This window comes from Nyctibius grandis, chromosome 14 (assembly GCF_013368605.1).
Source record: "Nyctibius grandis isolate bNycGra1 chromosome 14, bNycGra1.pri, whole genome shotgun sequence".
Lineage (NCBI taxonomy): Eukaryota > Metazoa > Chordata > Aves > Nyctibiiformes > Nyctibiidae > Nyctibius > Nyctibius grandis.
The window spans coordinates 14143398-14166650 of NC_090671.1; the positions used below are offsets into that span (position 1 = coordinate 14143398).

A 23253-nucleotide genomic window follows, 5' to 3' on the forward strand; every position below is an offset into this window, starting at 1 on the left:
CGCGCCGGCTGAGGGGAGGCAGCGGCCGCCGCCGGCGCTGCCCCAGGCCCCGCGCTGCGGGAGCGGGGGTGGCTCTCCGCCGCTGGCGGGCCGCGCTCAGCCCCCGGCCGAAGCCATGGCCATCGCGGCGGTGAGCGGGGCGGAAACCCGGCTGTGCGGCAACTGGTGAGAAACGAAACCGAGCGCTGGGCGGGGGCCTGGGGCCGGGCCGGGGGGCAGAGGGATCCGCGAGCCGGCTGTGTTCCCTTAAATGCTGTGAAATACCAGAAGGTGCAAGCTAATAACGAACGGGCTGTCTTTTTAGAAACATTTAGGGTTTGTTTGTGCCTTGTCCAGCATTAACGTCTTACAAGGCAATTTTCCCAACCGTTACTCAAGTTTCTGACTTAACAGGCAACTAGACAAAAACTAAAGTACTAAAATAGAAGCAAAGACTTGATTTTCTATGAGGTAGACATGAAGTACACGATTCCCAGTTTAACGGTTACGGGGCTCGGAAGCAGAGATGTAAAACAGGATCAATAGACACATACTGTTGTGGTTGTTTCTCTTTGATAACAGTTCTCTTTCTTTAGAAGCTCTGTAATACATTTACTGACTCTGATGTAATCTCAGAAGCTGCATCTTAAATACAAGGAACTAAAGAAATGAACTTTTTTTTTTCCTCAAAGAGACACTGAAATTCAAAGTTTCTTGCAACATCAGTCTGGTTTGTTTGCAAGCAGTGAGTATGGGCAGTTTAGACACCGCTGTTGGACTTTGTTGCTTTGCCAGGCTCTTGGCTGCTTGGCATCTGGCAAGGGAGAAAGCTGAACAGCTGTCGTGTTTCTCCCTGGTGGCATGGAAGGCACTAAGCAATCGGTTATAAAGTGAATTGTGGTGTTTTGAAGGCTGATTTCTTGTGTGCAAGGGGGAATGATACATCCATCTGATAGAAATGATGCTACCTGCTCGAGGCAGGAATAAGGGCTGAGCTCCTCGTGCCTCAGATCTTTTTGCACCTTTTGTGTTTGTAAGCCTTGCGTCCTCCTCAAGAGAATGAGAAGGAAAATGAGGATCGTAGAACTGAGGTGAGTCGGGGAATTTTGGCTACAGAGTACTCTGGTTACTGCTGTCATGCCCCGAACAGATCTGCCCTAACAGGATCTGGTATTTATTTTTTCCAAGCAGAGCACTGTTTGACCTCTCATAGCGAAGTTTTTTACAGGAGGAAACTTTTATCTTCTCAGATTAGTTTATTAACTTGAACCTGGTGATAACTTGTTTATGCTGCAAAATTTGTCTTTCACATAAGGAAATAAATCCACCTTGATTTTATCTTAATGCAGTGTGAAAACTGACTTTTGCATGCTATATACATTAATATCCCAACTATAAAGGAGCATGGAGTTTGGTTGGGCTTGCCTTTTTCTGTAGTTACTCAGTTCTCTAAGATATGAATTAATAGAAAGCTTTCTTAGAATTTTTTTTTATGAAAAACTGCTTGAAATTGTCCGTGTATTTTCTGAAAAGTAACCTCTGTGACTTTCTCATAGCAAAAAGGATATTCCTGTTGCTAATTTCATCACGCACGAAATCCACTGCAGCAGAAATATTGAAGTATGTTGCTACTGCAGTGAATCAATCCCAAAGTCAGAAATGAAGAACCATATCGAGTCGGAACACGTGGAGGTGAGAAACAAATTTCTCCTCTAAAACTGCTGACTTCTATGGCAATTAATCTAACGAGGTCTGTTTATTGTAGGTTACCTGCAAGTGTCAAGTGAAGATAGAAAAAAGTCTCTTGAAGGATCATGAGGTGGGTGGACTTTATATTATTAGACACTGATTCTAGAGCCTTTCTGTCAGCCAAGACCTGGATCCCAGCCTGTGATTTATGCTTCCTTTTTATTGAACCATGCTTTCTAAATTCACACCCTCTGAGAGAAGGTGGTTGGAAACTGCCTTAAAGTGGTGGAGCCTACTCAAATCTTCATATCAAAGGGATATCTGTGATAATCAGTGATTTTGTCCTCATTAGTGATGAAGATGAAAAATGGTACACTTTGTCAAAAGTACAGAGTATGATTAACTTGACTTTTTTCATTCCATTAACGTTACGCATTTCTGACTCTGCTGCAGTTATTATGTGAATTTTAATAACTCATTGTGTCCAAACAGACTTTAAAAATAGCTTGTAAAATCAGCTAAAATAGGACACAGTGGGATTTTCTGAGTTTCTGAATCCACTTGGCTGCTGTCACAGGCAATCTTGTTATAAATGTCAGTACCTTCCCTTCCTATGGGCTCATATAAAGGCAGCTCGAAGTGCCACACAAGTCTGTGAGGGAAAAAGGATTTTCTTTGAAGGTATGTCCAGTTCAAAACACTGGCAGTAGTTTATCCTGCACGTTTGTTTAGAGTGCTTTTATTTTTGTTTATAAAGCAAACAATGTATTATTGCAGCACCTGCAATTATATCATGTAATTCATCTATGTTTAACCCCTTTGAAGGGCAACTTACCTGTCATTCAGTGTGGGGGAAAGAACATACGCAAGCAATTCTTGTTGAGTAGTAAATGTGCTGTAAATCTGTTCCCTAATATAACACACAGTAACGTGTTTTTTAGCGGTACTTAATGAAATGTGATTAGTACTGGGTGTCAAGACTGTATCTAAAAGCCAACTTCGAAAAGCTCTGCGTGAATCTGCTGTCCAAGTGTTACAGATTTAAAAAGAATGTTCTGAGTATTCGGAGTGCTTCAGCTGGTGTGTTTATGACTACCCAGGTTATACAACATGCTGTGCTTATATTTCTCCCATAGTATCTTATTTCAGGCTATTCTTTAGTGTTGGATCTGGCTAAAGAAACAATAGACTGCTCTTAAGCAAACCAAGAACCTCCCTCCTCCTTTGCCTCAGTCTTCCATATGTGAAGAATAACCCCTCTTGCTTTTGCCAGGCGTCAGCGTGCCCTCTGCGCCCCGCCGTCTGCCAGTACTGTGACATACAGCTCGCTTCCAACAAGCTCCAGGACCATGAAATCTACTGCGGAGCTAGGACTGAGAGCTGTGGTGGCTGCGGTCGTAACGTCCTGGTGAAAGATCTCAAAGAGCATCCTCGAGTCTGTGGGCAAGAGGAGAAACAAGGAAGAGGAAGCAGAACAGTGCCTTGCTTTGAGCATGAGGATGCAGATTTGTACGCCCTTCGAGGCATCAGGAACCGACTAAGATCAGGTAACTGTGCTGGGCCTTTGTGGAGAGGTGCCAGGGTGCTAGAAAAGCAGATTTATAGCAGCTGTGTAGGAGAAAAAACACTTTGGGACATTAGCAGAAGAAATGTTTCAGCAGTACAAAGAAATCAAAGGTGACTTAAGGTGTAGAGAAGAGTAATAAGTGGCTTCTAATTTGGCATTTGGCAGCTGATCCAAATATAAGGTGGTGTGGTTGCTTTCTGTGAAAATACTGAATAATGGGAGCTCCAGAGGCACTGTGAGTGGGACTGTTTCACCGTGGAATGGAACTTTTGGAGTAAGAGGAATGACTTTCTCCTTTTTTACTTCTTAAAAAATAGGATGACTGTTTTACTTCTTCCTCCTGAAGCTGATAGAGGTGTCCTTCTAGGCTTTGAAATGCTGACCTCCATGAGTGTCCACATGTGCACGTGTGAGACCCTCATGGCTGAGCCAGTGTGAAGTGACCTGCTTGTTGCAGATCTAATGTTCTCTCAAATTTATATTTATCTTTTGAAGAGGATGAACTGGAGCAGTCGGAGAGAAATGGAAACCCTCGTTCTTCACTTCATGAGGAGTGGAACGCCGATTTAGACTACGTGTTGGCTCTTAGCCTACAGAATGAGAATAATCCTCACAACAATGCTGCGGCTGAAATTCCCAGTGGCTTCTGGGAAAAATACTACACCAAAGAGTCGGGGCCATCGGCCTGTCCTCGTGAACCAGACAAGTCAAATATCTTCTGCGACTCTGCAGGGTTTTTGAGCATGTCAAACCACATAAAAAGTAAGTATAAATGCTGTTTCGGTGTTTTTCTTTTCCTTGAAGTTTGAGAGAATGGAGAAGGAAAGAGAGGATTCTTGGGCTGGGAATGTCAAAGATTATAAAGGTATTTTAAAATGTCAAAATGAATCTCTTTGAGACTCCCTCTAAATTATCTTTAGATAATTAATACACAGGAGATTAGACTCTCTGTGAGTACCATTTTGCCTTCCTTTCTTAAATTTTATCTTCTGCTTCCTCAAAACTTAGCAATATTAGTGTTTAAAATAGTTTCTATCAAAGAGGTATTACTAAAGCAAGACAGCGAGGGAGGGAGAAATAAAAGCTATAGTGAATCTCTGACCTTGATATGTGGCGAGAGTTTCATAACAACTGAGTAGGTGACAGCTTTGCTGTTGAAGAAAATATGATGGGAAGGGGAGGATCAGGGGGAGACCTGAAGCACCAGCTTATTTTGGAAGGAGAAATGGTACTAAAGGATTTATTGAAGGCAGTAATAGGCATTTTTACCAGACCATTCAATGTATCTTTGACCCCAAAACATCGTTCTCACTCTGGCTGATGTGAATTTGCTTATTGAAATTCAGCAAGTGGGCCTAGAGTAACTATTGCCTTAGTATTTGCTCTGGGTGCCGTCCCACGGCACAGAACAGGAGCCTGTTGCTTAGGAATTTTGAAGATAAGTCGATCCAACTGCATCAGACTCCTCTATGGTAGAGTACATAACTGTTACTTGCTTTGCAGACGACAAGATCATCATGTTGCCTTGTGAATTTTGTGAGGAGCTCTACCCTGCCGAAGATCTGATTCTTCACCAGGTTTAGTACTTTCTTGTATCTAGGGGTTTGCAGTAAAGACTTTATTTGGTTACCGTGACTGAACAGGGGTGCAGTCTTCACTCAGTGATACTGTGAGAGCTCTAGCAATTTGGTCTTTGCAAAGACCTTTGATTTTTAGAGTCCATCTGTGCTCAACAGGAGAGCTAACTTTTCCATGTTGCTTGCATAACAGACAGGTTGTAACCCAGCAAGTGCCTTTGCTTCGTTCAGTAAAAGAAGTTCTTCTTTAAAGCTACGAGAATATGATGGTCTGCGTGATACTGGGTCCAAAAGCTGGACGTCTCTGTTATTATCCCAGCCCCAAGCTGTCCAGGCAGAAGAAAACATTATGATTCCATGTGAATTTTGTGGCATCCAACTCGAAGAGGAGACAGTCTTTCATCATCAGGTACTAAATAGAGCTTGATCTGTTGTACCACATCCCGTTGTTCAAGAGCTATGCCAAGTCTTGCAGCCTCTTGTTGTGGCACATCTCAGGAATCCAAGTAACTGTCCCCTGTGGCAGATCCTCCTCACAAAGCCTCTTGGGTCCCGTCTAAAGTGTTGTGGTATGCTGAGCCTCTCACTGAAAAATGACGGTTATTTTTGAAAGCCCTTATAAGGAAAGCTAAACAGAAGGCCCTGAAATTGCACAATATACGTTTGACTTGACTTATACATCATAGTTATGTTGAAAGCAGGATGTATGAATCAGAGCTGAGGCGGGAGAGGAGCAGGAGCGTATGGCCTGTGGAGGTGAGAGAAGAAGTAGGCAACACAGATTACAAATCTAGGCAATGGAGGAGCGTCTCAGAGGGTAGGGACAGTCCTTGGGAACTTCCTGCTGTTACAGACAAGTTATGGAAGTGCTGAACTTGCTGCTTTTCTGTTTCATGGCTGAAAGAATTGGGAAGTTAACGGCTCTGACAGTCCTAACTAACAAACTAGTGAAGCTGTATTTTGTTTGTTTATCTGGGCCTTTCCTTTCCTCGTGCCAGTAAATTTGGTATTAAAGAAGTGAGATGTGATAAAATTTCATAGCTTATCCTTTGCTAAATAGTTGTACTTGACGTTAAGTCCCATCCCGTTCCTATCACAGTTGGCTGTTGGAAGAGTTTGGGTTTTTTCCCTCCCCCTACCTACCTATTTTGGAAATGCAGAACGCAAAGGCTGCTTTATCTGCCAGCTTCTAATATTTCTGGTGACGTTTGTGTATGATAATCAGGACTTGTTAAGAGTTAGTGACAGAAGCTGAGTTGCAACAGTATAGTTTGTTTCCAACCCCGAAACGGACACCCTGTATTTAAAGTTTTGTGTTCCATGTCATGTTCCTGATATCTAACAGAGGTAACAAATGTTTTCCTTTCCAGTTCATATCTTTGTTTTGTGGCCAATGGGTTTCTGTCTTCTTGTTTTGTTGTTCCTTGCTGTAATTAACCTGGAGACAAACACAACTTTACAACAAGGATAGCCAACAGGGGCACTTCTGTGGGCAGCAGGACTTGGAAATCACTTTTAACTTGATTTTTGTCCTTGGATTTGGGTTTTATGATGCCCCCGATACCAGGCTGATATCGGGAACTTGATCAGAATTATGACAGTGCTTCAGGGCTGCTTTCCCCGTGCTTGGGCCTGGCTTTGCAGGGTCGCGTTTAGGTGTGAGAGGCTGAAGGCTGAATAAGAGAGTGTGTGGTTGTTGGCTGGCTGGCTGGTTCTGTTCTGCAGGACTGGCTCAGGCTGCCAGCCCCACTTTTGCTTCAGTCCTGCGAGAGCCAGTGATTATTCCTAAGCTCTGGGTAAGAACACGTGGGTGTCGACGAGCAATATCTGCCTCTTCTTAAAAACAGCTCCCTGCTAACCCGAATCTCTCAGGGGGGTGATGCTCTGCAGTGTTTTTACAGGAATAAGTCGGAATGAGCCGTCATTTAAACACTCACGTGTGTGTTTCCTTTAGCGCCACTGTGCCCTGCGCCCAGCCAGCCCCGCAGCCAGCGTCCCAGCTCAGCAGCTCCTGGCACTGCGAGACAACAGAGAGAGAAGCAAAGCACCGGAGCTGGCTCGGAGACAACTCAGGCATCAAGGTGTGGGCAAAGCACAGACTGAGGCACACTCTTTTCCTTTACTTTTGCAGGAACACTGTGCATGTTCCAGGCTGAATAGATGTTGTTACCCTGTTCTCTCTCCAAAATTTGTCTTCAATCCCCTACTATTGGTCTAGTTTTACGCAAGAAAGATTAAGTCACTGAAACTTGGTGTCCTCAAAGATCTTGGCTATGAAGCCCTGTGCTGCTGGAAGGGAAATTAGGTCTGGTTTTGTCATCTGAATGGTCTCTGGTGTCTCATGCTGCATTTACTATTCCTATTAAGTGCTGTATTCTTGTCCTCTCAGGAGCCGTTTCTCCTCGGTGCACAGAAGGCTTTGGGCAGCAGAGGCTCAACTGTCCTGCACGAGGGACCAAGTCACTGAGTAACGTGGCAAACGCCAGGAATGCACCACTGTCCTCTTCAGCCAGAGCTAGCGCTGCTCCTGCCTCGGGGGGGAAGCCCGGGAAGGTGGCTGGCAGCGAGGGAAGGCCAAAGAACCGAGGGGCCAGTGAATCTGCGGGTGGGACAACGCCATGTGTGAGACCCATTTGGAACTTCCAGTCAGCAGCTTTCACCTCCAGCATCTCGAGAACTTCTTCAACCCAACCAAGGTAACGCCTTTCTCTTCCATTTCAAGCAGCCCCCCGGGGCCTGCCCCAGAGGGTGAGGGATCAGTGGCACTGTAGGAGCAAGTTTTGCTCTGCTGAAAGCGGGGACACGGCCTTAGGCCTGGTGCGTTCTGATCTTGAGATGGCAGCAGCCCAACAGCAGCAGCGACAAATCCATTCCAGGGCTCTGTCTCGTTTCCTCGTGGTGCAAAGCTGGATTCCCCCGTGGCTGAAGGGGTGTCACTCCGCTTAATTTGGCTGCTGCTTATCTGAGTTTCAACCAGCAAACTTAGGCTTTTATATCAGGATGGACAAAATGGTCACTGGGAGACAAAGCAGGATCATGCCTTGTTACCTGTCCCTTGTAGCGCTCTCAGCTTTGCTCTTTGAATAGGACCTGGTTCTTCTGCTGCAAAATGGCTCAGGAGAATGAAGGTCTAGGAAGACCTTCTGTCCTGGTTTCAGCTGGGATAGAGCTTTGTTCTTAATAACTAGAATAGCGCTGGGGTTTGGATTTAGTGTGGGATTTGGTATGAGAAGAATGCTGACAATACAGGGATGTGTTTGGGGTTGCTAAGAAAGCAAGGACTTTTCACCTCCCCGTGCTGTGCTAGTGTGCAGGTACACAGGGAGCTGGGAGGGAGCAGAGCCCAAGCCACTGATCCAGACTGGCCAGTGGGATATTCCATCTCCTGCACCGCCACGCTCAGGGTGGAGGGGGGTGCCGGGAAGTTGCTCTCTCCTGCCAGGATTGTAGTTTGAGGGTTTCTCTCCTCCTGGGACGGGCTGGGCCGTGGGCAGAGGGTGGCAAGCAGTTGCACTGTGCATTGCTTGTTTGAAATAAAATAAGAATAAATAGAATATACAATTATTAAGTTGTTTTTATCTCAACCCTTGAGTTTTACTTACCCACCCTCCCCAGTTCTCTCTCCCATCCCACTGTGGAGGGGGTTGGTGCTTAATTGCCAGCTGGGTTAAGCCACACCACCATCCAGAGCGTCCTGAGTGTGAAGGACCCGTGTCTGTCCAGCAGTGCGAGCAGGGGAAGGGGTGGGCTTGTCTCCTCTGAAAGTGTCCCTGTTCTTCTGCAGCACCAGCAACAAGGGAGGAAGGAACCCGGGGACATCGCAGGGTGCTGTCAGGCGCAGGAGCACAGAGGTGAGGCAGCCAGCGCGCAGCGGGACACGGCCCTTTGCTGTCAGCCCGGGTCGGTGCCGCGGTCACAGGTGTCCTTTACCAGGACACTGACCTGCTTTTACAGCCCTTCCTGCTTCAGGGAGGTTTTTAGCAATTGCTTGTTACTAAGTACTCTTTGAAAACAGCATTTTTACTTTGTTTTTCCCCTTCCCTTTAGGCAAAAGCCCAGACCCGAGCACCTGATCATCCAGAGAAGGGATCCACCACTTAGAAAACACAGTTAGCGCTCCACACCCCGTTATCACACGCTCTAGTGTTTATCTGAGCGCACGTTATTGAAGATTTCCTATGAGTTTAAATTTTTATAGGCAATAATTTTATATATATATATATATAAGTATTTTTAATTTGTGAGAATATACTACAGGTTTTTACTTCTGTGATCTTTACTAGCAGCATCCCAAGGCAGCAGACAAACACACTTCTGCCTTGGGCCCCATGGGGGTTGTTTCTGTTCTTTGTGGCACCCAGCAAAGGAGGATTTTTGACGTGCTGCTCTTCAAGCACGTGCCCTGCTGCTCTCACGCTCGTTAGCCTGAAAACACCACCAGCACCAGCAGCAAGGTGCCAGCCAGGCCCATGCTGGGGGAGAGGGGGCCTGGGAGCACTCCCGGCAGCTGGGGGAAGCCCCGTGTGCTGCCAGGGTTGGAGGGGTCTGTGCCTCCAGCCGCAGGAGAAGCTCCGAGCCCAGGGCTGGCTTGTAAAACGCCTTTTAATGCTGTATTAGTCCACGCTCGTTAAATTCCTTCTAATAAACTTTATCTAATGATATCCCAAACCCTCGTGCAGTAAAAATCTACTACATGAAGTGACGTGGGATCATAAATGCTATTTGAGGGTGAGTTTATCATCACCCCACAGCGGTGATGGCCGGTGCCACCTCACGGGCTGCTCCGTGTTGTGCTGCTCTGACCTGCACGAGGCCGCTGTGAATGTGCTTTGGGAGCCCTGTCAGGGGCCCTTGGGCATCAGGTCTTGGGTAATGACTGTGGGCATCAGCCTAATTAGCTGGGCACAGCAGCTGGCATTAGCGGGGCTAATTAGCCACCATTCTAGGGCAGGGCTGGGGGCCTGCACACTTACATCCCTGATCCAAGTGACTACAAATTACAGCATATTAACCCAGGATTTTTTTTTTTTAATTATTTCCAGCCCCAAATAAGGACACGATACATCTAAGGGGATGTTAAGAATCTCCTTTATGCAAGTGTACACTGTACGGGCAAGAGCACTGGACAGGTTAATGCCGTGTACGGTACCGAGATGGACACACACCGCGCTAGAACTAATACCCAGCTCCAGAGTTTTTCCATTGTTTAGTGTAATTTTACATTCTGAATGAATATAGATTAAAAAAAAAAAAAAAATCACAAACCAATCTCTGCTTTGACAAACAAGCCTATTACAGACAATGTCAAGTTCATTTAAAGCACAAGGAAGGAATGATGATTAGAAAAGCTTTAATTAAAAGGCCATTTGAGCTACAGCCAAACCGCTGCAGCGCTTCCTTCCTAGAAATGTGTGAAATAAAAAAAAAAGCCAACCTCCCCCGCAGAGCTCAGGCCCTTGCAGGGCTCGTTCCCTTCCTCGGGACAACCCAAAGGCGACGGAGGTTATTTCTCGGTGTGACATTGTTCCTGTCTAAGCAGCTTCATTTACACAGCGAGGTGTAAACAGCATCGACTAAAAGTTCGTTATTTGTCATCATAAATAATTAATTGTAATAAATACGTCTCAAGTCGCTTTACAGCACACTTCCCAGGGCCAAGGCGCAGACACGTTCCACTCAGACGCGCTCTCTGGAAGGAGCAGACACGAGCAGCAGCTCCTTACTCCCAGCTGTAACCACAGCCTTGGAAAAGGGGGTGTGCCGAGCTCCGGACCCCCGCCCGGGGGGGACGTGACTGCGCCGTGAGCCCCCCCAGGGCACTGAGGTCTCAAAACAGCGATTTGAACCCAATACATGGAACAAACCCCACCCCTCTCGCTGGCAGCACCACCAGCTCTGCCGTGAAACGCAGCTGATGATCTTCATGCCACCTCATGGGGCCCGTTGGGGAACAACCCCGCTCCCAGCGTCCCTTCTGCTGAGTTTCCCCTGGGTCCTTGCCAACTCCACGCACGTTTGCGCTCCCTCCCAGTGACTCTCAGCTACAGCCTCAGCCTCTACCAGGAAACGGACAAGATTCAAGAGCAAACGTCGTGCCTGCGCGTCTCTGTTCCTCGGAACACCCTTCCCTAAGCGCAGGACGCGGCAGCTCGGGGCGCCAACGACTACACCTGCTGCACACACGCTTCTCCACTCGCTCACAAAACAACAAGAATATACACACGGGTTCAGGCTTTTCTCTCTTACTCACATTTTTATCTCCCAGGTACCACACACTCGTCATTCCCCAATATTCACAATAATATACAATAAATACAGCGTTTTCAATTCCCATTACCACTGACAAGCCAAATTAGCATATGCCATCTTCTAAAGAGACATAAATACCAACCCTAAAGTACAGTTACACGCACCCTTTGTGGGGCAGACGGGCGCTGAGCGCAGTGGAAGGACGATAACGAGTTGTAGCTCAGTGCTGGCACTTCACTTACTGCAGCGATCTCCGCGCGGGCGCTTCGCTCCTTCAGCACGCGGGGAATTCTGCTCGTGCCAAGGGATTCACGCGCCGTTAAACGCACCCGGCGCGGGGCAGCTGCTTTTGGAGGAGTAAAGGAAGATTCGTGTGGTGACGTGTTGTTCTGAAACCACCCAGAACGTGTTTCACAACGTACAGAAGTCAAGCTCCGAGAGCTGTTCTCCTCCGGAGCCTGTTCTCTTCCTATCGAAAATAGAAGCTTTAGCTTCAACGGCGGCACTTTGTGCCTCCCCCCCACCTTTTGGGTGTCACATTTCTCGGGTAATTTGCTCTTAAAGATCCTTTTTTGAGTACAAAGAGGAATTACAGGTGTTTAACCACACGGAAACAGGGTAAAGTCCCAGATTATAAACTTGCCCTGTGGTATCTTACACCATCCAGAAAGAAGCCACTTTGTTTCTGCTAATATTTTAATTACAATAAACTATTTCGTTACTAAGCGAAGCAGACATTCAAGAACATCTAGGGCAAGAACCCGACCAAATTATGGCCCCTTCACTGTTCTTTCAATCCTAAATCTTCCTAGAGTGTCTGGCTGAAAGCCCCAATGAATGGTGGCGGCTCCCCCTGTGCTTGCTGATAGTGTAAATAAAGTGACAAGAAAATGGTGGAAACGTAAACATGCAGCTTGGCAGCAATTTCCTGCTCTAAAACTCAAGCAAGTGCTACAAGTTCTGCCCAATCTCTGCCTGCGACGAGGCACCGTGCAGGGCCCAGCAGTGATTCCCTCCCCGCACCTGATTCTTTCCATTTTTGTACTCAAAAATCTCTCAGGAGAGAGCGATCTCCGAGCCTTCACCTCCGAGCGCTCCCGAGCTCAGCACGCCCTCCCCGGTGTCGTGTCTCCATGGGTAACATCGTTCTAAATTACAAAATTAGAAATGTACATGTTTCAAGGTTTTTTTTTCAAAATTAAATTATACACAAACTGGTCTTTACTGAACTATCCTACAAATATTCCACAAACAAGGCAGCAAAATAACCAGTCCACCACAAAGTCTACAAATACAAAATGTTAAAGTCTTCCAGTAATTATTGTAACGGGAACCAAAGTTCAGAAAATAAATTAACCTCCAGCTCGTCACACAGTGGTACAGGAGGTATTTGTGTGTGGATTGAAGGGTTTCCCACGTCAGCAGAGTCACGAAACAACCCAGAGAGTCACCTGGCGGCGGCCGCTCCTCCCGCTCAGCCGCTGAGCGGATCCTCCCGGTAGTGGATGGCGTAGCGGAGCTTCTCCAGCATGACGTCCAGCGAGGAGTACTGCGGGAGCTTGATCATGAACATGCACGTCTCGACGCGGATGTACCGAGAGTCCGGGGAACCTGCGGGGAGGAAGCACCAGAAGGGGCTGAACACACCCGCCACCGCTCACCTCAGCTCCAACAGCATCACAGAATCAATGAGGTTGGAAGAGCCCTCTGGGATCATCGAGTCCAACCATTGCCCTCACACCACCATGGCAACTAGACCAGGGCACTAAGTGCCATGGCCAGTCTTTTCTTAAACCCCTCCAGAGATGGTGACTCCCTGGGCAGCCCCTTCCAATGGCTAATGACCCTTGCTGAGAAGAAATGCTTCCTAATGTCCAACCTGACCCTCCCCTGGCCAAGCTTGAGGCTGTGTCCTCTTGTCCTATCGCTGGTTGCCTGGGAGAAGAGGCCGACTCCCATCCCGCTACAGCCTCCCTTCAGGTAGTTGTAGACTGCACTAAGGTCACCTCTGAGCCTCCTCTTCTCCAGGCTAAACACCCCCAGCTCCCTCAGCCGTTCCTCGGAGGTCAGACCCTCCAGACCCTTCACCAGCTTGGTCGCCCTCCTCTGGACTCGCTCCAACACCTCAACTTCTTTCTTGAAGTGCGAGGCCCAGAACTGGACACAGGATTCAAGGTGTGTTGGGTCCTTCCCCCACGCCCCTTACTAACGAGTATCAAAATAGTAAAACTCCTGCCCGTAATGTCCCTTGAACCTTAAACACCGCTGTCCTTCCCACTCAGTCCTCAGGCTGATGTTTTCTGATAGTCCAATCATTTTAAAAGCATACGAGAGAACTATTACACAAAGTCTCTCCTTATCTCTAGAGGGCAACGTTTTAAGTAGTTAATTTTAAATTTTATTTTTACATGGTTTAAAACCAAGTTCTCTCTCTTCTGATTTACAGCCATAACTCCCTGCCTCTCTTTTGTCTTTCTTTGCGCTTTAAGCACACGTGTAAATTAAACCAAGGGGAACCAGAAGCCCGGAGCACGGTGTGAGCAGAACCGCTTTTCTTTGCCTGGGGAGAGCGAGTGCAAACGCACCTGCGGCGCCGTCGGGGGGGGCGATTTTCATGGGGTACGGCGGGACGTGGGCGGTGTCGGGGCCTCCGTCTTTGCAAGGACAGGTGAAGGGGATCCGCTCCTGGTTACAGGCGAACTTGATGAACTTGCAGAGCTCCTCCTGAGTGAACATCTCCAACGCGCTCCAGAAGAACTCGATGTGCTGATCGGTTTCCATCAAGCCCACCTGGTACATGGTGTGTGCCTGGGAGGACAGAAAGCGACATGTCCACTGCTGCCTCCTTCTCCCTGGTAACATTCTTATGATAACTAAATAGAAACATTTAGGACCAGACGTTGTCTGCTACAGGTTTATTTTAGGTTCTCAGAAACTATTTGCAATTCAAAATAGGGGCAATGGGTGAAGTTTTCCCAAAGCAGCTGCAGTTCTTCACACCTTGAGGAACTCCAGGTTAATGTACGGCAGCCCACACGTCCTCAGCTCCATCTCCAGCGGGGTCAGCGTGGTCAGAAGCTGCAGGGGGATGATGGACCCAAGCCCAGCACGCACCGCGGTCATGCACTCGGGGGTCTGCAGCTCGCGCATCCTCAAGCTCCGGATCGCTGTCGCATACACGTCCTTGTTCTCCCACCTGCAGGGAGAGAGATTCAGGACAAGGAACACGTACAAGAACCCCCTGCCCTACCCCAGACCGTGACATACAGGAGGGTTTCATGGGGAGATTCCCCTTTTGAATACCCAAGAGTAAGCATTAAGCTATTTGCATTCTGATGCTTCCCAATTTAACTCCACTTTCCTCAGCTCCCTCCTCTCCTCTCATGCTTGCCCATTTCTCACAAGCCTCCTACCTGTGGGTGTTTGAAGCCAGCAAACAGCTGATGAGCACTGCTCCTCACCTCTCTGTTTCTCACCAAGCAAAAGGCAGTGACTAGCACCAGGGATCCCAAGTACCTGCCAGCACATGTAAAGCTTTCCCAGATCGTTCCATCCTTCAGCTTGTTACCAAAGCATCTCTGGAGAGCCTGGCGCTTGGAAAATGATTCCAGAGATGCTTCTTCCTCACGTAACCCAGTGCAACACCCTGCCAAGCAAGCTGTTACTCACGCCACCGGGATGTGCCTGCCTCTGGGGCACAGCTCCACCTCCTCCCCCGTCATGGTCAGGTAGGTGAATTTGCAGCACGGCTTGTTAGGACAGTCAGGGCTCTCTGTTGCTAGATGCTGAGAGGCAATTTCTGCACACAGAGCTTCCAGTTCTGTCTCATCATTTATCTGTCACAAAACACAACACCAGTTGATGCCCAGCAGGTCGTAGTATGTTATTCTTGGGACTCATTGAAGGTATCACCACAATGTACAACGCGCACTCATTGTGTCACCTGGACACACCACGGACAGTGAAAGGCAGGAACTGCTTCAGTGGGTTATTTTCTTTAGCACTGCCAAGTTCCAGCAAACATTTCAGAAGCCTTAATTCCCCTGTGCCTGGCAGCAGAGGAGACTGAGCAGCTTTTCCAAGCCATTGAGATGTAAAATCCTGCACCCGAGATGAGTCAAAACCCTTCAGGACCCTGCTCACACGAAAAACCTGCCCACCACTACCCCTCAGAGCAGGCAGTCAGCTGCTATAGAATGTGTTTGGGGGGCAAACCCTGAAAAAAAGGAGGGAAGAGGAAAAAAAAAAGTTCCTTACATTTTCAAATTTTTTGACGTAGTTGTAGGTGAGGATGTCAGCTTCCTGGAGATCAACGTCAGGATCCAGCGGCTCTCCCACCAGGGCCTTCCAGAAGGAGGGCAGGAGGTCAAGTGGCAGAGGAACGTCTGCTCGAATTGCAATACCCAAGAGCTGCCCGAAGAAATGGAACAGCTGCTCCTCGGCGTAGGTGATGGGGCTGGGTGTCAGGATGTACTTCCCCTTTGGGAAAAAACCCAGAACAGAGCACACAAACCAGCATGTAACAACTGATGCTGACCCTGCAGGTCCACAAGTTAACAGGCTTGTGAAAACACTGATTTGAGCATGATGGATACTGTTTAGTTGGCTACAAAAGGACCAAAAGCAAAACCATCAAGAGTTTCCTTTTCCAGGCTCTGTTAATCACAAGACTTTTCTGTATTTGTGCTGTCAGTTCTATAAGTCTTTCAGTTGTGGGATGTTTCTGAGATACAGTCTGGATACACAAAGCCAGGCTGGCTACATAGTTGGTCTTCTGCAAAATGAGCTGTCTTCCTGCCTTGTGACTACGCCTAGGAAGGAACTACACCTCACCTACTGTAAATTCTTTGGGCCATGAGCTTTATCTTGTTTCTATAATATATCTACTGCACAAGATAGGAGGACACTAAATATGCATTAAATAGCATGGATGAAGCGTCTTATAGCACTAGCAATGTGACTGACCTTCCTGGTGACATCCCTGGAGTAACACCAGCAGAACACGACTTCACTAGTTTGGGATGGACAATCTCTAAATCAGACAACCAAATGTTGACGAGGAGTCTTAATTCTGCTACATTTTGCAGTTTGACTACTTGGCTACTCCTTTAAGTGCCTGCAGTACACATGAAGTGCAACAGGGGATTCATCAACAGTCATCTGCAGCTCTATCAGGCACGTGAGACCTATCTGGGTAGGTGTGACTGGTAATCAGAGGTGGCTCAGAGGTGACCTTAGTGCAGTCTACAACTACCTGAAGGGAGGTTGTAGCGCAGTGGGAGTCGGCCTCTTCTCCCAGGCAACCAGCGATAGGACAAGAGGACACAGCCTCAAGCTTGGCCAGGGGAGGTTCAGGTTGGACATTAGGAAGCATTTCTTCTCAGCAAGGGTCATTAGCCATTGGAAGGGGCTGCCCAGGGAGGTGGTGGAGTCACCATCCCTGGAGGGGTTTAAGAAAAGCCTGGACATGGCACTTAGTGCCCTGGTCTAGTTGACAGGGTGGTGTCAGGGCAATGGTTGGACTCGATGATCCCAAAGGGCTCTTCCAACCTGAGTGATTCTGTGATTCTGTGATTCTCTCTGTATTGCTAACTGAACATGTTCTGCTCCTGTTCAAACACATGCATTGAAAAATAGAAAAGCAACTCCATGTCTTGCATTGAGATATCACACCTTATTCTTATTGACTGCAGAGCTCGGGCACAGCAGGAGAAGGGAGAGCGAGGAGCTCTGTAGCTCTTTACAAACTTGCCAAAGGAAGTGACGGAAAGATCCACCTGAAAAAGAGAGGGGCAAAGCAATGAAATGCCCTCGAGGCTTGTTACTGCTGCTCTATTAGCTAAAATATGACAATTAACCATCTGGCTTGTTTAATTCCTGGAAGCTTCATTCCTTCCCATCTGCAGGACTACAAACACCACAGAGGTAACGCTGCTCCTTAAAGTTAACATATGCCACGTGCTGGTGAGAACTTGGGTTCCACCTGGAGTAAGTTCTCACGACTGTACCCGATGCCACCCGTGCTGGTACCTCTGTAATCCCGACTTACTTGTTCCATGAACCTCCTCCCCTGTGAAGCGGATGTTGAAAGCGTACGTGGGGTCCCCACCACTGGCCAGTTTAACGCAGAGCTGCGAGGATGGCACGCAGGCGAGCTGTCTGGCTGCCTGACAGAAGTAGGAATTCTCTGAAGAACGGATCTCCCCTAGTTAAAAACAACAGAAAAAAATGAAATCCCCACACTCGGAGTATTTTGTATTAATGAGCATCTGAGCTTGGTTAAAACAGATCTGACTTGTTGCAATGGATTAAAAGGCATGTTGAAAAGCAGAAGTGTTTCCCATACCTCCAACGATTTCCAAGGGATCCAGGGTGATTTCTGGGGCTGCATGATCAGCAGTTCTTTGGACAGTGGCATTCAGCACTCTGTTCATTACAGTTACTTTTGTGTCATAAAAGATTAAACCTAAACAAAGAAACACATTTCAGTATAGTTAATCTATCCTCCTACAATCTTATTTTCTGAAATTCTCTATTGGACAATGGCAGAGTAATTATTTCACCTTCATTAGGTAAGATATGGCTAATCCACATCTCTTCTTTTTTAAAAAAAAAGTATTTGTTACTAATGCCTGCTGGAAGAAGTGCACTGGGTTAGAACACTGATGAACACAATTCCAACGTTATATAAATAGATCCTAGCAACCCCACCACAATCTCGGTAAATCAGAAACACTTTGCCAAAGAGCTTTCAGAAATCTGAGATGTTTTGACAGCAATGCTAGAGGCAAGGAAACACGATAAAAAATAGGGCTGTCACACGGCACCATAAATATGGGCTCTATAAAGACCAATCTCTGAACGTTCCTCACTTCCCATATTGGGTTTATGAGTTTTTGGGGTCTGTGGTTGTCGCCCCTTGCTGTCTGATGAAGGCTATACAACCTTAAAATCTTCTTCAAACCACACGTGCCTTCCCCGAGCAGCTGACCTTTGGCCTCCTGCAGCAGCGCAGCAATGCTGTTTGCGTACATCTCCGTCGGCCGAAGCTCCACCAGAGGCAAGAAGAACGTCTCCAACGTTGTATTGAGAGACTGGAGCAGTGCAAATCGTAGGCGTAGACTTTCAACGGGAACATCTGAGGTGGGAAACATCCAGTCAGAGAGACAAAGAGATCCCTTACCTACTGCAAAGTCCATCTTCCCAGCAGGTTCAGTCCAGGAGCCACACAAGCTTCCTTCTAAAGCAGCCCCCTCCTGATCCCTGCACATCAACAAGAGGAGTGAAGATGCAAGAACAGCCCTGATCTGTGATACTCCTTCTGGATCTCGAGTCTCTGGGTGTCCAATCCAGTATCTTTCATCTTCACTGAATCTGCATTATCTGGAGACCCTCTTAAAGGAACTTAGTGCTTAGAACAGGATTTAGGTGACTAAAGCCTGCCTAGGTCCAGAACTGAAATCCAACCTTCCTTCCCCCTGCAAGCTGAACTCACCAGAGACCTTCCTGCTCCAGCCTGATCTAGGAGGTACCCTCAGGGAGCAGAGAACAGTTGCAGTGCATTTCCAACAATGCTGCCAAAGGCACCGTGGTGCCCAAGGAGAGAGAAGACTTAGACTCAGTGCTCCCCTTGGCCCACAGAGGCTCCAATCTGCAGCCTCCAAAGGCATGTCCCAATGACCTGGGTGACAGCCAGGTCATTCAGGAGCACTACTCAGCTCTTCCATTGAAGAAAGCCTCTACATAAACAATCTATACATACTCAATAGACAGGAAATTCTGGGATCTGCTGCATCAGCTGGATCCAAATAAACCTCATGGGGATGAAGTCGTGCTGGTGTGATGGCAAGGTGACGACAAAGCCTGTTAATATACTGGACGAGGGCTACATCCATCTCCAGTGTCCATTTCCGGGATGCTTTCTGAGCATGTCTTGCATCAATGCAGGCACACCTGAAATGTAGAAGGCATCAGACCTGCTGAAACACAAGTGCAATACTGCTCACACTAAGAGCACTGTGAGCACACCACCAGGCACCTTGTTCTACTTGTCTCCCCTTTTCTTAAGCAGAGCTGTTTCATTACAAAAATTCCAATTTGAGAATAAGAATTGATTTATCACCTACCTTGTCTCACTGTTATTAAGTAGTAAGAAAAAAAAGGAACTGCCTATTAAGCTTACTACACTATCTTCTTTATGCTCTGAAGTGGATACAGGGGAAGGGGACGTGGCAATTCACTTGTGGTTGACACAGGGAGATCAGGGGAATTCATTTAAGGGACTTTCTTCCTGCACAATATCAACAAGGATGTAACTGCTCCCTCTTCTACACTACTACTGGCCCAGTAACAACACGGCCAGTTCAAACAATCACCCAGTGCACAGAATAGAAAGCTGTTGTGGAAGGAAACCAGAGACAGCCAGATGGATCTACAGCTCTCATCAGGCCAATTTATGATACAGTTTGGAACCTACAAAGGACAGTTTGGCGTATGATTTTGTTAGCTCTGCTGTGTACAAGAAAGTCAGGAACCTGCATTTTGACAGCACAGTGACTCTTTTATAGCACGTTTTAAGAAAATAACCAACAATTTTCTCTACAGGCCTTGCAGCCATGGGTAGAAGTTTGCATGTTACTGACACACTTGGAGTAGGAACACTTGGGATGAAGTTTTTTTGAAGTGAGCACAATTAATCAGTATCACCTTTGCAAAAAGATTTGCAAAATGTACCTTTCAAAATGCAGATCGTATCCACAGGACAGAATAGCTCTCCACACACTACGGATATCCTGCTTAGATCGGTCAACCACAAATCTGTGAAACCCATCCAGTGTCAAATACTTCTCCTCAGGAACTGAGAGCAAAGATACAACCATCAAATAGTTAGTGACTTACTATAAGGTGTACACACCACACAGAAAAAGGGTCGGTGTATGAGGTGGCTGTGTCAGCTGTCTCCTGGTTCTACCCTCCCACCACGGCTCGTTTCTCAAGTAGGTCTAACCATCGTGCTACTCAGGTCCAACCTGGCCTTCAGCAAACAGCACTCATTCTTTCCTCTCAAGGACACCAATCCCCCAGCTGCCCTCTGGAATAGCTCCACCAATCTGACCACGTGTCACGGATCCACACTCGGCTGAATGCTGAATTCCCCTCTTCTGAGCTAACCTGGCATTTCCTGCAGTGAGGAGCAGAGTCCAAGCTCATGTCTATTTACTCTTCCACCTGACTAGAGAAAGAAAATCAAGCAAGACTGGAACTAACCCCTGTCAGGGCATGGCTGTGCTGTCTCCTCCATGGATAGACTAGTTATGAGGCATCTGAAGCTTCTCTTTCATCCAGTTTTCCTCTTGCAACTTAATAATTTTCCGATATAAGTTGAGAATGCCACTTAAAACCACCTAGTTCAACCCCATGTTTCAACCCCTAGTTCAACCCCTAACCCTCCACTGTACAAAAAAAAGCCTTGGAGCTGTACCTCTTGGGAGTCAGTTCTCCACCCAGTGTACTCACATGGCCTACACCTACTGTTGTATGAATTGCATGAGCGTGGTTTGCTCTCACTTACGTTGATGAGTCCAGATTTACAAATATACAAATAAAAGCTGCATTTTAAATCACTATTTTTAAAAAATTAAATTAAAAACAAAGACAAACCAAATCTATAATGACATCATACAAAAAAATGCATTTCTTTTCTATGATGTAATACTTTAGAAAAATTCTATACAACTACTACCTTCCTGTTTCTTTGTGGGAGACTTTTCAGGGTCCTTCTCTTCAGGTTTGCTCTTCTCAGGAGATTTTGGCTTTACAGTAGGTTTCTTCTCACTTAAGGCTGTTCGGCTAAGGGGCAAAGGGAACGTTAGGATGAAAGTTTTCTTTCATCTGTTCAAGAAACCAAAACATTCCTTGAAGGTCTTTTATAATCTCAAAATCACATTTCCCTCTTCCAATCCGTACATGGAAACACAGAGGGAGGGGGAATAAAAATCTGGATTCCTAAAGAGAGATCAAATGTTTCGCAGCTGTCAGAAGGCTGAAGACACCAACCTGACACTGTTGAGCATGGACTTTTCCTTTGCAGGTGGTTTAGTAACTGGGCGCTTGGTGCTCACAACCTTCACTGGATGCTGTTCTTTGCCTGCCTTGTTGTACTTGCTCTTGTCGAATTTCGGCTTGGGCACACCGTATTTCCTTAAAATCTTCCAAAACAGAAAGTGAATAATTACCCAGTGCTTTCAAGCAACACAAAAAGATGCTGACAATAGTTTTCAAAGCACTACCTGAGTAAGCTGGTCCTCTAGCACTTTCTTTGGAGGGCGGACGTTTGTGAAGAACACATGAAGGAGGTTTCCAGGAGTCTGAGAATTTATCTGCTCTTTACTAAGATAGATATCAGCAACCTTGATGGGTTTGGCTGGAGTTAAGCTCAGCATTTGCTCAGAATGGATGCAGCTTTTAAATATTTCTGTGAGGACTTCCCGAGCACCTGGGACCAATTTCTCACCTAATTAAAAGACAAAAAAAAAAAAAGCAATATGGTACAAAATACCACGACAACTGTTTAGAATTTGAAACGTGAAAAAACATTTTGCATTCAGCTGAAATATTGTCTCACCTGCCACTTGCTCCAAGAGAGGCAGATCACCTAGAAAAATTCCACTAGCAGACTTGACCTTTCTGCACTCTAATTTATGATAGAGAACTGAACGCCTTCTCCTGTTTTGGCCACATGCTGTAATTATTATTTGAGTGATCACGGTGGTAATGAAAAAGTAGATTATTTATGATGCCAATGTAAAAATTATGTTGTGTAGGTACACACCAACACCCATCAGTTGAACTAGAAGTCAACTGAACTTCCTCCAAGTATTATCCTCCCCTGTTCCCTGATTCAGGCTTCTGGCCCATTCCAGGTATATTAGGGTCTGTATGTTGTTAGAGAATATAAATTAGTAGCTGTTCTACTTCAACAGTTTCTACTCTAAAATTATGCTGGGCCTAACAGGGGTAAATCAGTACAGTGGCTATTTTCTCAAAAAGGTTACTAAACAACTCAGTAGTTTTTTGGGGTTGGTGGGGAGGTTTTTCTGGGGTTTTGTTGGTTGGTTGGTTGTTTTTTTACTGTTTGATTAGTTGTGAGGACAGCTGAGCAATGTTCAGATTGCAAATAGCTGCTTGTCAAGTGATGAGAGGGAAGAAACTTGCTCTGAAATTACTCCCTGGCTCCCCCTCATTGTCACCCATCAATGAGTGAGTCACACTGAATTTACACCAGCAAGGAGAATCTGACCTCTGTATGTCCCAAAAAAATGCACAAGTGAGGTATTTGCAATATGAAACCCACATACCTTTTATTGACTTATCATTGAAATAATCTTCTAGCGCTGGGCTCCCTTGTGTGTCAAATAAACTCTGATTTACAGTAGAAACAGTTAAAATCTCTTCAGTTGACATTTCCATCAGTTCATCTTCTCCATCCAGGCTTGACAAACCAATGAGATCACTGCTATTAAAGAGGCTGGCTCGGATTTTCTCTATTTTAGCTCTTGACCTTATCTGTACAAATAATGAAAATAGTTAACAGGAATTCTGACAAAACAAATTAACTTCCATATATTAATCTGGGTTTTAAGCTTTCTCCCCTCCCCATGTGGATAATCACTATCACATCTCTTCTACATTCTTCTACATCAATAATTTGATCCCAGAATTCAGGTTCAGCCAAGAAAACATCCTTTCTAACAGCACTGAAATCACCATGCTGCCAGTTTACCAGGCACAGCTCTGAACCAGCTATTACATTTCTTAGTCTGGAGACAGCACTTAGAAATATGAGATAAGAAGCTGAAAGCTTCAGATGGGTAAGCTGTCATTATTTGCTACTCTGCTGTCCTTGCTTCAATTCGTTTAGAAAAATAGATCTAAAATTAGCACAGGCCTTGAAGTCTTAGCTACACAAACTGGGAACAGGAACAACAACTTCCTTTGATTCCAAGAATAACCACCATGCACCATCATCAGAGCAGCTACAGACTTGGAGTAGGTTTCACTGTGAAGACGCTGACAGCTTCTGTACACACTTCATGGTTTATTTCAACTCTGGTCTCTTCATGTCACTTAATAGCTTAAGAATAACAACTGAAGATTTTCTATCTAAATAAGCTGATTTTCTTCTACAAGGGA

General features: G+C 46.3%; 2 protein-coding genes across 11 annotated transcripts in view; one reads left to right on the top strand and one right to left on the bottom strand.

Moving 5' to 3' along the window:
- The first annotated feature begins 44 nt into the window (after nt 1–44).
- Nucleotides 45–9480, top strand: TRAFD1 (TRAF-type zinc finger domain containing 1). Of its 4 annotated transcripts, XM_068412892.1 has the most exons (12): nt 123–165; nt 672–724; nt 1536–1671; nt 1745–1798; nt 2942–3215; nt 3731–3997; nt 4739–4812; nt 5006–5221; nt 6767–6893; nt 7202–7508; nt 8597–8663; nt 8860–9480. In XM_068412892.1, the coding sequence occupies exons 3-12, from the start codon at nt 1639–1641 to the stop codon at nt 8911–8913; spliced, it is 1473 nt and encodes a 490-aa protein (XP_068268993.1). In that variant the 5' UTR covers nt 123–165; nt 672–724; nt 1536–1638; the 3' UTR covers nt 8914–9480. The 4 variants fall into 4 exon arrangements, with proteins under 4 accessions (XP_068268991.1, XP_068268994.1, XP_068268993.1 ...); XM_068412890.1 differs by lacking the exon at nt 672–724 and having other exon boundaries at nt 45–165; XM_068412891.1 differs by lacking the exons at nt 123–165; nt 672–724 and adding an exon at nt 1034–1070.
- Nucleotides 9481–9883: 403 nt separating this feature from the next.
- HECTD4 (HECT domain E3 ubiquitin protein ligase 4) overlaps nt 9884–23253 on the bottom strand; it is a 68519-nt gene continuing 55149 nt past the window's right edge. For all 7 annotated transcript variants that reach the window (XM_068412887.1, XM_068412886.1, XM_068412884.1 and 4 more), the window contains 15 exons: nt 22419–22626; nt 21351–21574; nt 21118–21269; nt 20804–20910; nt 19795–19918; nt 18824–19014; nt 18053–18199; nt 17408–17527; nt 17111–17266; nt 16735–16838; nt 15319–15540; nt 14731–14897; nt 14062–14257; nt 13647–13869; nt 9884–12672 (listed from right to left, as the gene is read on the bottom strand). In XM_068412887.1, the coding sequence (XP_068268988.1) occupies nt 12536–12672; nt 13647–13869; nt 14062–14257; nt 14731–14897; nt 15319–15540; nt 16735–16838; nt 17111–17266; nt 17408–17527; nt 18053–18199; nt 18824–19014; nt 19795–19918; nt 20804–20910; nt 21118–21269; nt 21351–21574; nt 22419–22626 (2478 nt within the window). In that variant the 3' untranslated portion in view covers nt 9884–12535. The remainder of the gene's footprint in view (nt 12673–13646; nt 13870–14061; nt 14258–14730; nt 14898–15318; nt 15541–16734; nt 16839–17110; nt 17267–17407; nt 17528–18052; nt 18200–18823; nt 19015–19794; nt 19919–20803; nt 20911–21117; nt 21270–21350; nt 21575–22418; nt 22627–23253) is intronic.